Source organism: Rhipicephalus microplus, chromosome 1, assembly GCF_043290135.1.
Source record: "Rhipicephalus microplus isolate Deutch F79 chromosome 1, USDA_Rmic, whole genome shotgun sequence".
NCBI classification, from domain to species: domain Eukaryota; kingdom Metazoa; phylum Arthropoda; class Arachnida; order Ixodida; family Ixodidae; genus Rhipicephalus; species Rhipicephalus microplus.
Window position 1 is genome coordinate 206,248,139 of NC_134700.1, and position 14,305 is coordinate 206,262,443.

Below are 14,305 nucleotides of genomic sequence, written 5' to 3' on the forward strand. Positions count from 1 at the left end.
GTTCACTGGTTGCTAAAATGCGACTTCCATGCAGCTGCATTCATGTGGGTATGGCCTATTGACCTACTTACCACACTACAATCTCTTTGATATAGATTTACAAAAATTGACATCTTATGGCAGAGCACATGCTCTTAGACATTTTTCTCATCAATTTTTGGGTTGTTAAGGCCTTTTTTTCAAGCATAATGCCATAGAATGGTCACATTATTACCTTTAGTGTATAAAAATGTTGTGCATATTGACACAACCTTTATTAAGATGGTTTTAATTATCAATAAGTGTGCTTCATATATATATATTTAATAATACTGCCACTAATAATACTGTACCGCCCCCCTTACACAATGCCTCTCGATGGCTCTGTAAGGTACTGTAAATAATAATATTAATAATAAATTAACACAATTTTTTTTATTTGTCAGTGTGGCATATTGAGCATCATAGTACTCGGTATTAAGACAAGACAGGAGAAATATGTGGTATGTGCACTGAAGTACTTTAGTGTGTACTTTGTCCCACTGTTAGAAGGCTTCTCTTGGGAAGGCCGAGGGCATTTTCTTTCTGCAGAGCTTTTCATTGCCAGGAGTTCCACCAGCATGACAAAGTACAGCAAGAAGGCAAAGATTTCGGCGTGGATTGTGTTACGCAGTTGCTCACCTGTCATAACTGTTTGTCCAATAATTACTTCCCAACTAAATGCTGAAACTAAAAGAAAATTCAGCTTTTTCATAGCTTTTATGTGCAAAAATCACTTTTGTGACCACTTCTATCAATCTAGCTTGAATCCATCATGAACAGCAACTTGAAGTAGTGTGACCAAGCTTACAAAGAAGTCTTGCTAATAATAATAAAAAAAATGATTCATAGAACATGTATCTGTGTACAGCTTTCCAAAGTTTCCTATAAGACTGTAATGTCGTGAGATGCCAGATGACCTTGCAGCAAATGCATAATACCTCATCAAATGTTCATGTCATCAAACACATATGCAAGGTCTTTCAATTTAATTTTTCCTGTTAACATTATCACTTGAATGTGAGAGTGCACATACAATCTAATGAAGAGGAGGAGGGTGAGTTTTGCATCTCGCCTTGACGCTACTTTGCATTTGTTGATGAAATCAGTGCATTGTCTTGATGCTAGCATGGCCCTGCAGGCTGCATTGCACTACTGCTGCCTAACTCAGTAACCATGTCTTCAGTGAAAAGAAGGGCGCTGATGAGGTCCCGTAAATTTGTGATGTCACATATACACAGCAAGTGTGCACGAAGGCTCTGGCAGATCGGTCATCGTGTGAGCCGCGTGCCTCCAATGGCATATATGTGATGCGCCTATTCACCGATTGATGGTGAAGGCGCGTTGAGATTTGCATATCTGTGCTTCGTTGGTGACTATATGAAAGAAACCCACATATCCCGTCGTTTGTACGTTTTCTTAAGGTGGTGATAAAGAACAATGTGGTTCAGTTCGCGGAGAAGGGAGACCTGAATCTTGTGAGCCGAGGGACACAGGCAAGCCCCGCTTTGTTGTGTCGTGCTGTGACGGTGACGTAAACCTGGTGGGTCGGGGCTGTCCCTTGCAGCGTCTCCTGCCCGCTCTCCCCTGAGCTCGCCTGTGAACCCACGGCCTGCCAATAACCTCTTCCTGGGCAGCTTCCCCAATCCGCATGGCACGGGGGCCTCGCCTGGCTCCAGGTCTCCCAATGGTACTCGTGTTCCTCTTTCCGAGGGTGCCACCGCCTGCCACCACTTCTCTCTACACTCGTCCCTCTTATCCTTCTTTCCCTCCCACCAGCGCCTCGAAAGTCAGTTCTTATTGCGTGAGAAGGAGTTCATTTTGCTCAACGCATGTTTGTAGACGGCATTGTCTTAACTGGAGGCTTTGGCAAGTGGACAACTAAGCAAGCACATTTGAAGTCTCGAAATTGTGCCATAATGCCTCTGTATGCTCTGAAGGCAGTACCATACTTCCACATTGCTGCCACGCCTCTCCTTTTTCTCGCTCCCTCGGCATATCTTTTCACTTTCTAAATGAGTAGCACTAACAAACTAGCCCAATTCATCAAGCTGATGAATTTTGAACCATCGGGAATTTTTCAGCAAATGATACGAAAGGCAGCTGCTCACAACATTGAGGGAATACACATTTAGGTGTTAGGCACACAATGTGCACGTAGGGAACGCTTACACGGACCACGTTTGTCATTTGCCAAGTCGACAGGAGTCATCGTTTGTCTACTTTCTTTAGCTACAGTTATGAAACATTGTGGCAGTCTTTTTCTATGCCACCAATATGCTAAACCTAGGTCATGGCTTTTGCTTCTCTGGTTACCAACAGTTTTGCTTCGTAGCCGTAAGCTAAAGGGTTTCCAAGTTCTGGACCATTCTCTTGCTTTCGGTTTGTTCTAGCCTTTCAACAGTGTCCAATGATTTTTAGTTTTGATGGAAGTATCAGTTTTGTGGGAAGTATTCAAAAATTTCCAAGGAAGATTTAGATACAATTTTGATGTAGTACTCAAGATTTCATACAGAAATTAGAAATTTATCTTAGTACAGTCGTTACACCAATGCATCTTTAACACTTGGTACACTCTCTCATCTGGGTCAAGAATGTGTAGTCACACCACGGAGAGTCAATGGAGAATGGTGTTATTTGTATGCAGGAAATATATAATTATTGTGAGGCCTTCAAGAATAGCACAGATGTAATGCTCATTATGACATATGCAATGAACTTACTCCTGGATTTAAATGCAAAGTTATTATGTGGATTTGGTGTTATCACAACATTTGTCACAATGTTAATACTACAATGCTACAAATATGTTTGTAACGATGGCACCAGTGCTGAAACTTATACTGTGACAGGAATATCATATGGAATCACACACACGGTGTTGACGAAATCACTTGCTTGTTGTGAGCGCAACAGATAAGCACTGCTGATGTTGCCTCATGTAAATATATATGCCTACATTTTGACTCCATGGAAATCTTTTTTTTTTTGGTCGATCCACAGTGGCCTGGTGCTGCATGCTTGGTGGCAGGTGGATTGGTGGCTCTTTCTTCTCTATGCTTGAAGCCCTATTCGTGCTTTTTTATTCTCACTGTCTTCCTCATTGTAACATTGGTGCTAATCCCTAATATAATAACAGTGATTCTGATTGTCTGCATTGCTCTTTAGTTGTCGCTTCTGTCTCAGACTTCGTTGATACGATAAAACCTTCTGTGATCGTCTTGCGGGACAAGATCTTTAATGTTTCTTTCACTTAGTGCATTCTAACTGCTTTTAATACGTGCTTCTGTCGTGTTTGAGTAACACCTTCCTTGGGCATTTTTGGTATGATGTGCAACACCAGGGAATGATATGTGTCATCCGTTAACTATGTACTACATGTTTCTGTCAAGCTTGCTTCTGTCTGCATATTGTGTTCCATTGTTTATGTGTTCATTATTAACACTTAATTTTTAATAACTGTTTCACGTTAGCTGCATGTTATCTATAGCATTCTTAAAAGTAACATAGGCTTTTGGTCGTGACCAAACTTACACAGCCAACGTGAAACCCAACTGCCATTTACGTTGGCACTTAGATACATCCATGCATTCGTTGAGAAGCACATATGGCTGGCAATAAACTATAATTTCTCAATAGCCGCTTTCATATAGCACTGAAATTAATACGGACAAAATTAAAAATTACTTATATGAAACAGGTGTTTCACCAGTGTTATTGTTAAGGTGCAGCCAAGAGTCGCTTACTGTATGTGGTCTGGTTCAGGCAAGCTCACCTGCCAGTCAATTGACATTCACAAATAAAAAGGTGTCGCACATAAGGTCACGTTTAAGGGAACGGCGGTGTTCTCTTTGCAAGATCAAAATAACCTGTGCTCAAGTGAACTCGCACCAACTTTTATGAACAAATTAAGATCCAGGTACTTGTACGAGTTATTTGAGTTCTGAAAACGAGAAGCCGTATGGCAGCACAAGATCTTGAACTGACACGAGGGACTTGGAGTTATTGCAGGGCACATCAATATATCAGCATATGCGTGATATTAGCATAAGTATTATAGTATATGTTAGAATGAAAGCATGAAGAATGGTAACGCCAAAGTAAGATATTGCTGGTTTTATGTGGAGATCTAAGTATAACAGAAAAAAATAAATTACACTAAAAAATGAAGGACTTTTCAGCAAATGACACTGTATGATATACACCTCTACATTTCATCTCTAAACTCTTCACTACAAAGCTTCCTTCTCTGTCCAAAGCTGGGTAAGCTTGGCTTAACTTAAAATCATGACTTAACCGGACAATATACGAAGCTTCAGTTGAATCTTTGAACATTTGACCTTTGTTTTTAGAAGATAACTTGTAATGCCAAATTTTTGTCAAGTGTTCACACAAGAATAGCTGTACTGTTTGATGTGGGAATATGCTAACATTTAGTTTTTACAGAAAGTATATGCAGTTTTTCTGACATATTAACATATCTTTCATTTGGCTGCTATTCAGCATGATCCACATTACATGCAACTCAATGACTCTACTTGTTCACTTCCTTTCTACTGAGCTCGATGCTCTAGTTAGGAGCTCTCAATCGCTTACGCTTTTTGCTGGGAGCATGACAGTTCATCGGTGCTCCAACAGAATCCATTACGCAACTTGTGTCTGGTAGAAACTGATATCAACATTAAGTGCGCTGCCTAGCTCACATATAGAGGAAACTCTGCATCGCTACAGCAAACCGAGTTGGAGCATAGAAGAAAAAAGGTTAATGCATCGTCACTGAAACAGTAGACAATCCCAAAGGTGTCTTTAGTGAATACCAATATTTAGTGAATACCTTGTATAGGAATTCCAGGAACACTTGGGTATTTTGACATAACAAATGCACTTTCCTGATTTGTGGGTTGTTTTATAGGCTTATTCGTGAGCAGATTCCTGTATAAAACTAGCAGTTGTGCTGAAATAATATCAAAGTTTTGAGGAGTTCTGTGTGCTGTCGTGCTTGCTTTGGTGCTCTGTATCATTGTAAGTTAGTATCGTGATGAATGTTTAACTCTCACAGCTTCGCGGATATTTAAGATATTATACAATGGATAATTTCACTCTCTAATGCAAGAAGCACAAGCATGATTAACAAATCAAGAGAGCATAGTCGTTTCAAAATCTTTATGAAACAACTCATTTGGAAATTATAAAGGCTGGTCGAGAAAGTTAGTCAAGAAATTGTACACATTATATTTGCTTCCACTTGCCTTGGGCACTTCAATTTTTTTTTTTTTGCATTTTGCATTGACTGGTAAGGTGATGGAAGTCAATAAAATAGCTCCTTACAATATTGGCTCATGCAAGCTTAGAGGAAAACGTACAGTGATAGAAGAAGGCATCATAGTGAAAGGAAACGCTTGTCTGCAGCACACATTATTTTTTTGTAATTTTCAACACCTGAAATTTTGCAGGTTTAGAGGGATACTAATTTGTAACGAAGTATTTTTGTACAACCTGATTATGAACAGCAGTTTTCATTGTTTTTCTCATTTTTTATGGTACTTCTATAAACAACCACATCGACAGCACTCTCATGAAGCATGTTCCTCGAGAAGGGACGGGTTACAATTAAAGACAAAGGGCACCCTAAGGGCAATAAATAGCTCTTGAGCAACCTTTGAAAATATAAAAAATAAAAGAGTGAATTATACTCTTCTGGTGTTTTCTGTCTTTTTGGCTCAATTTATGGTATACCAGCAGTTTGTTCACGCAATGCCACGAAAAAATAAGCTACCAATTTGGTCTATATACGAGGGATATCAGTAGGTGAATCATGTCCCATTCTGCTTTGCCATTCAGTCACACGATTATCAAGCGCGGTCAACTGATTTCACGTCCTTTGGTGCGTTTTGAACTGCACAAGCAGAGATAACAGCGTGTAACCGACAAGCACGAAATCCTGACAGACTCAACGCCAAGTGCTGACAAGATCCACATGTTTTATGCAAAAATTACTGGTTAGAAGAAGGCACCCGTGGAAAGAATAGTGAAGGCGAGAAGGAAATCACTCTCATTTTCTAATGAGTGTTTGAAAGGCCCTTAAGGTGTGGGAAGGGTGCATGTGCCCGTGTGTTGCCTAATGACGGCGGTGGGGGAACGGGTGCGGCTCAGCTTCTCCACTTCCATCGCCGGTGCGGTCGCCAGCCCGGGCCCCGCGTGCTGCATCCTGCCGAGCGCTGTACGATTTCGAGCCGGAGAACGAGGGCGAGCTGGGCTTCCACGAGGGGGACCTCATCTCACTCGTGCGCCGCGTCGACGACAACTGGTACGAGGGTAGCCTCGACGGGCGCACGGGCATGTTCCCCGTCAACTACGTCGAGGTGGTGGTGCCGCTGCCGTGAAGCCACGAGCGGCTGCGCCACAGCCACTGCTGTTCTGCTGCTGGCTGATGATGCCACGTGAGTCCAGGTTCTTTTGGGGGGGTTTCTATTTGTTAATAGTGACCAGATGGCCATACAAGCAGTGGTCCTTGACTAAATTTATTGTATGAGTAGTATGTGTCACTCTAGCAATCTCGGCAAAGCCACATTGTAATGTATTTTCTGTTGGCAACCTTCAAAAAAACCTAAGCAGATGATTTGGCACTTAGTGGTTATCACTATGACGTAGGTTCAAGAATTCCTAGAACACCTAATTGTGCTTTTCTTTAACGGTTTCAGTATTAAAAACAGCCATTTTTCTAACTTTCTATGGTTCAATGTAAAATTTTGCACGAAGGCTCTTTTGTGTCTATGCCATCTCTTTTAACCCCTGTGCTGCTATTTATTAATGTAGTCAGAGGAATTTCTCCAATAATATGGCCACTGATGATTATAGTCATGAAGCCTTGTCTGAAAATTTCTGAGAAATTTTGTACATGTACATTTTTTGTCTTTTCATGTGGTATGAGAGAGTCATTAATAAGCAAATGCCAGAAGTTTTTGAAAACACACATGGCAGCTATTAAAAATGAAAGGGAAGATGTCTTCTAGTGCGGACTCTGCAGCTGTTTTGCAAACAGGTATATTTACTAGACGTATGTGATTTTTCTTTTTTCTTTTGCTTGAAATGAACACCCATACTCTATGTATCGCTCAATAAATACTGACCAACTTGTGTTGAAATGCTCTAGATAACTTGCTAAAATACCTGTTTTTATTAAACAGTTTAGCTCTTGGTAACCTGCAAAATGGGTGCCATTCCCCTGTAATGCTTTGAGATTAAATTAAGAACTCTATATTACGTATATTTGAATGTAATGAAAGAAAAATTCCCACTAATCAGGTTACTGTCAAAAGATAGTCAGAGCTCTATATTTCTTGCATGTGTGTACCGTTTGCAATTATTTTTTGTGTCCTGATTGTGCCAGTTTGCTTCACGCAAATTTCTGCCTAGCAGCAGTACAACAGATGTTTACAGAGACAACTGAACCAACAGACAGTCTAGCTGGTCTTGGTTCCTCTTGAATCAACTTGTACAGAATGAAATACAGCACGGATGACAAAGAAGAGCGTGCAGGTGGCGTTGTTCATGCGAATTTCTTTGCCATCCACGTTGTATTTCACACTGCACAAGCCGATTCAAGTTCAATGTTTGAAGAGGTTAGAGTCATTAGACGCAAACTTTTTTTTCTCTTTTTTTCCAGTTGTTACCACCTGCACATATGCCTGCTGTGGGGAACAAGAGGCTCTACCAACCCTTCATCTGTGTTAGCTCTGAATTCAGCGAGTCCCATCTGTTGATTTTGGTCTTACGTGTGAACGGTTCACATCCGGACTTAGTCATTTTGGGTTGTTTTACATATGCATTTTTTTCCTTGCAGCCATGCTTTTGATCATTACGTCAAACTACCCAGTGTTGAGTGTGAAAATGTAAATATTTATTATTTAGTGCCACGGACATTTTTTAGGTCATTGTTTATTTATGTTTGGACTCTGCACCCCATTTTTCCCACCCCCACTCTTATTACTTGACGAGCTTTTGTTCCGGGGGGGTTGAGAAATGACGACGGTGGTATCTTTCTTGCAGACTTAAAAAAAAATATGCCAGAAGTGCTTTTCTTAGGCACAAATCCAAAGGTTGTGTTGGTTGCAGATAACACTTCTTTTTCTTTTTGTTACATTAAAGATTGAAGCCTTTTCGTTAACAAGCATCATTCAACAATGAGCTTTTTGTTGTTCAGTATGAACTTACGACACGGCCTGATGCTACCCACCGGTTGGAACCAACAAGGCGTGTCTCTTTTGCCTTTTTTGTTCACTTTGTAAATCATTGCGGCCTTCTTTTTAATCTAATCTTCCACCTCGGACTCTACGTCTTTCATGGCATCAATCACATACTACATCTCCCAATGCCTGTAGAGAGCCCCGTTGACTGGGACTTAGATGTCCTGTTCTATCAAAACTGCTAGATTTATCCTATGTGGGAGTTGTTATAAAGCTCACCGAAGATTCTACTTACTCGTACGCTTGTAGGCAATCTGCAGCTGCTCGCTCTGCTTCGTCGTCTTTTACTGTCTGCCTCTGCATGTGTGTAACTCAGGGGTTCCCAAACGTTTCAACTCGAGAAGAACTCACTCAGTGTTAAATATGTGCCAGAGAACCTCTTCACCCTCTCAGATATATATAAAAAAAGCGCAAAGACAAAGGGCTCCTCAATTCACATCGGCACTCCGGCACGTGGCCACACATGGTGCATATCTGCAGAGTGTTTCAACGTAGGAATCAATAGTAGCATAGCAACGGCGAAGAAAAGGTCACATAGGTAAATGGTTACGTATGCGTACAGGTGTTCACAGGACTTCGCAGTCGGTGGAATTTCCTGCAAAAGTACCATCTACAATTAATCAATCAAGCAGCTAGACAATGTTGAGTGGTTATCATGCAAATGAGTGGGTACTTACTAGCTTTGCCGAGTTTTGAAAAGGTGAAAAGGAGATAGAGCAGGAGCACTGCTCTGTGTATTTGCGGAAACGTTCAAAGTTCTCCATGAAAACAGAGGTTTCAACCAAAAACAGTTTGCGAACTTCTGAGTTAAATGCTTTGTGCTCCTTTAGCGGCTGGCCTCACGATGCAGGTTTCACCTGTGCCCCATCCCTTAGAGCTCGCCATTTCTGAGAGCATGGTTGTGAAATGCTTCCCTCTAATGTCCAGCTGGTGCTATTTGTGCCTGTATTGCAGTGAAAAGGGAAGGATCATATTTTGTGTGCTGTAGGCGGCAGCCACTCCCACCATTTTATGTTTGTTTGGACTGTTCGAACCAGTGTTTGGCAGAGAGCTGGTCGACTGCTCGTGAACACCTTGCAGCAACAGCTATGAGACAGGAGCGATAATTAAAGAATGCATCGTTTAAGGGCAGTGCCCTAAATTATTCAGGCTTTCTTTTTTTTCTCGCAAGGCCATGTAATATGTGGTCACCCCCTGGTACTTGTTGCCTTCGAGCACATTTGCTCAAAAGAAGAGCCAAGACTGACATGAGAATAGTTGGTCCCATTTTCCTTTCCACTCTTTCAAAGTGTCTGTGCTCCTTGTGTTGCAGTTCAAATGTATCGACTGCCTAATAATTTCACAGCACAAAGCAACGATCAAGCCTTCAACTTTCACTTTAATGAGCACAAGCTGAAGTATGTTACAGACAGCTCAGCAGTGTATGTCATGTATGTGTGCTGAAACAAAAAAAAGGAATAGCTACAAATACATCGAAACATATAAACGTAAAGAAAAAAAAAGCACCACATCATTCACCATATAGGTAACATAATTAATTTCCAATGCTTAGCTTAGAGAATGGCAATGCATTACTGCATATGGTCTTGCAATGCATATGCTTCGCATACCTATTTTAGGTGTGCATTTTTAAAGCTGATTTTTTTGCGAGAAAGACTGTTGACCACATTATTTCAGCTTTAACATACCAGCTGTTTTGACTTCAGTGCAGTAAAATATGAAACACAGGGGCATATTTAGATTTGGCCAGTTATGCACGAACTCTGGTCAAGGGATGTTAGCATAGCTAGTGGATTAGACTGTTACGACAGAAGCCGCAGTGGTTATGTATACATATCGGTGTTTACTAGTCGGCCGAGTACTGGAAAGCAAGTGTAAACAGCATTGCTAGTAACGTTCATCTGGTGACTGTATGTTGGAACCGGCTTGCACTGCATTGTTTCCTCATGTGACCCTTCTTGGCAGGAATGTAAAGGTCTGTGTCATGTCTGTGACGCTATAAAAGCTCTGATGTAGTAGGCAACAGTGCACAGCTGTAGGACATAGCGGGAGAGCCACATGGTTTGCTTGAATGAGACATCTCGCTATGCAGACATAAGCACAATGTCTTTTCTGTTTCGGTATCTCGCGAGAAGAGTAACCCTGAAATCCACATCTACTTGCATAAGCTTGGAACTGATTCGATGCACAGTAAATGCTGGTCTAACTTAACGAGTAGCATGATTGTGGCTCGCCTCTTCGGAGGTTATAGAGTGTCACCCCTTCATAAAGTGCAGGCACGCCATGTCCCATTTAGTGGTGCGGCTTTTCTCTGGAGAAATGCATGCTTGCACACTCGAGTGCGCACATCTGGAATTGTGCATAGCAGTGCTTGTGTTCACATCTGCACGTTTAGTTCGGCTGGGGTCGGTGCATTGCTGGAGAGGAACTGATGCATCAAGTCCGGTGTTTGACAAATGATCTTTTTCTGAGGTAATGCACTACTCATCCGCATCTTTTTTCTCGGTGCCTCACTTTTCATTTTCGAATGTTACAGACATGATATAGCTAACAATATAGCTAACTGAGGATATATATATATACACAGAACATGCCTCGATGGGCACATCTGCTCCCAGACTATTGTGTGTCTCAAGCAACCACTAAGCGTCCTGTGCACCCCTTCCAGCAATATGCCCTAGTCAGCAATACTGGGGCTCCATGCCCTCTGCTCGAGCTTGCTTCACAATCCGGGGCTTCAAAAGCATGAGCGGCCCATTGCACGCATGATGGCTTCTAATCTTTTATGTAATCCAAGGTTTTAAAAAGTCCAAATACCAAAGGCAATATGCATATTTACTTCTGTTGTCTTGGACACATACTTCACACCGTCCCTGTCTCATGGCAATACGGCTTATCCCCTATCCGTTCTTCGAAAAGAAACCTTGCAGTCATGCTAAAAAAAATAATAAAAGCATGTCGATTGCTTGCTTCCAGGTGCCACCCAAGCAGCTTCCTGTAGTCTTAGAGCCCTTCTTTTTTTTCTTCCCAAGTACCATCGCTCTACTGTGTGCCGAGCGGTAACTCGGCCAGCCACCAACGTAACTCGTAACCGTAACCACTGTGATCTCGATGTTGTCCTGCGTAGACCTGTACTTTTATCTCTCTCTGTCCGTTCCATGCTTGCTTCAATGTAGGAACTGTTATCAAACAGTGTGGTCCTTTTCTTTTGCTGTTGTAAAATCTTGTTAAATGTCATGCGAAGGAGAGACATTTATCCCAAATAAAAGCTGTTTTTGTTGTTCCAACAAATGAAATCTTCATTTACAGAAGAGTTGTAAAGGTAAGCAGTACTGGTCACTGAGGTTCAATCTACACTGTGTAGATACGTGCATTGTAATGAGCGCAGACTTCCGATATAGGTTTGCATGCATATAAATGTCCGATGAAGTGGACGTGAGGATACCTTGTGCCGTAGCTCAATTGGGAGAGCATCGGGCAAGTTGTCCGAAGGTTGCAGGTTCGGTCCTAGCTGGCGACAAGCTGTCTTCTCGTCAACCTTACTTTCTTGACGTCTATATCATAATTACTGTGATGCAATTAACATCCCCAATACCTTCTTTGGTTTCATGATCTGTTTGTTTTCATTGAAATTGATTCTGAAGCACACCATCCTGAAAGGTGGGGAGGGGACTCCAGATTAGTTTTGACCACCTGTGGTTCTTTGAATGCAAAGCGCAAATGGAGATGCGGTTATATATAGTAATATTTCTTCTCTGCAATGCGGTTTTATTTCAATGACATTTTGCTCAGCTATAATACTGTTGCAACAAGGAAGACTAGCGTGCATGCTAACCCTAAACAAAAGCTTGATGTGCCGTATGATTACTCATGAATGTTGATGCCCCTTCACTTTTCAAAGTTTGTAAGTGGTTGTATTGGTATTAAAAAGCTCAGGTGGATTAGAGGCTGAGGGGAACCTGAACAGATGTATTAGTGTGGCAGTGTAATGCGGTAGTACATTAAAAAGACCAAAACTGCCCAGATCATGAAATGAGATGACTGCGTGGAGGAAAGATTGTCCCCTCATAGCGACTCAAACCAACCCTATTTTTCTCCCGAGCACTCGAGTTATATATTTATTTCTTCATTGGAAATCGCGAAAAAGGGCCTGTGGTGCCACCCAGTGGCAAGAACTTCAGTGATTCGTTGTACCCTGTCACGTGACCATAGATTAGTGTACGTGGTCAACAGTTTTGTTGTCAGTATTTAAATATTGTTTGCTTCTTCGTAGAAAAAGGATATTCATAAAAATGTACTACATACAGGACTGTGTTAGTAGTATACACCGAGGTAGTACTGCTTTCGCATGAAGTAATGATCCCATGCTCGGCACGTCTTCAGCAACTTTTCTGCATGCTCATGAAACTATGCACTGAGTTGTCAGGTTGCCAAGATTTTGGAGTGATGTAGTTTTTCTACCTAAACTTTGTCCCAGAAATTACGTGTACTGCTATTCGGTACAGCTGCGCATATGCGCAGTGACGTTTACAGTGGCTTGGCTCATGTGTCAAGAGAGCGCTACCGGCATTGCTATCAATTTTCAGCGTTGCTGAACAAAAAAGGGCATCGGTGTTCTCAGCCTTCCAGATCGAAAAAAAAAAAAAGGCAAATCTCACGTACAGTGAAAATCGATGATATGTGAAGCACAAAAGAGGAAGGTTGATATGTCACTTTAAAATCGGCACAACGTTACGAAGCGGACGTAAATTATGCCGTACATGACTTCCATGTCATGATTATCATGTTTGCGCCTGGCATTCATGTTTGTCGTTCATTCATAAACGTCATATAATCCCAAATTTGGTATATTTGAAGCTAGCGAACGGCCGTGAGCGCACTATGAGTGTAGCATGTAGTCATGTTTTATATGACACGCATGTCATGATTATCATATTTGGATGTGTCATTCAGCTTCGTCGTCTATTCATGTCGCGTAATACCAGATTAAGTATATGTGAAGCTAGCGAAACGGCCGCGAGCGCTTCATGAGCATGTAGTCATGTTTTTACATGACACACATGTCATGATTATTATGTTTGCACCAGCCGTATACCTTCGTCATCCATTCATGTCACGTAATACTAAGTTTGGCATATGTGAAGCTAGCGAAATGACTGCAAACGCACTATGAGCGTGGCGTGTAGTCATGGCTTTCATGACATGATTTCCACGTTGGAGCTTGTCACTTATGTTTGCCATGCAGTCATGTCATACCATACCTGTTTTGCAATGTCATGTAAACGAAACCACAGTAAGAGCAGCAAGACCACGACATGTAAATCATGACATACACGTCCTAATTTTCATGTTATGACTAGTCCCTTATGCTCGTCATACATACCAATTTTGGTATAGATCCAATTATCAAAACGGCCAGGAGAGTTAAAAGTCGTAGTTGGCTATATAGATAGATATATGGTCAAACTCGAAAAACATCAGGCCTGCGCAGAACGTGCAGCACAGTCACAGCGAAAGCTAGAAGAGCGGCCTATCAGAGTTTCTTCTAAACACTCTGTGGGATGCTACAAGCACACTGCTAGGTACCCACTATGCCATAAATAATCACAAGTTTTGTGTACTAGTAGGCCAGCATTCACTATACCATCTTGGTCATTCTTTCGAGAAGAGTGGAGTCTGCTACATACTTGTAAGGAATTTTGTGCAATTCTTTTATGCAGTGGCTGACGACGATGAAGAAGTACACTTGGAGTGGGTATGCACCACAGTTAATAGGTGATCAAGAACAAGTATTCTAATGGGTAGGAGCGTTGGACGACTACTCGTTACGCAACTCGGAAAAAAATCTTTTGATGTTCTGAAACGCTTTATTACTCATATTAACGCAGTTCCTTTCCCGACATCAAGCCTGCCTAAGGCCAGTTTAGAAACAAGTTCCAAGCACTGGCGTGGCTCAGTGGTAGAGTACTGGGCTGGCATGCAGCGGACTCTGTTTCGAATCCCATTGTGTCATTTGTGTTTATTTGCTCAGTTTTTTTTTT

At 41.6% G+C, this 14,305-nt stretch overlaps 1 protein-coding gene across 13 annotated transcripts in view; it reads left to right on the forward strand.

The window, feature by feature from the left end:
• Window positions 1-11,560, forward strand: part of EndoA (SH3 domain containing GRB2 like, endophilin-A) — a 114,946-nt gene extending 103,386 nt beyond the window's left edge. For 3 of the 13 annotated variants that reach the window (XM_075890882.1, XM_037412623.2, XM_075890897.1), the window contains 3 exons: window positions 1,586-1,708; window positions 6,172-6,458; window positions 7,685-11,560. In XM_075890882.1, coding sequence (XP_075746997.1) covers window positions 1,586-1,708; window positions 6,172-6,401 — 353 coding nt within the window. In that variant the 3' untranslated portion in view covers window positions 6,402-6,458; window positions 7,685-11,560. Of the gene's footprint in view, window positions 1-1,442; window positions 1,515-1,585; window positions 1,709-6,171; window positions 6,459-7,684 lie in introns of all 13 variants that reach the window. The other 10 variants (XM_075890886.1, XM_075890892.1, XM_075890911.1 and 7 more) reach the window with 4 other exon arrangements.
• The last annotated feature ends 2,745 nt before the right edge of the window (window positions 11,561-14,305 follow it).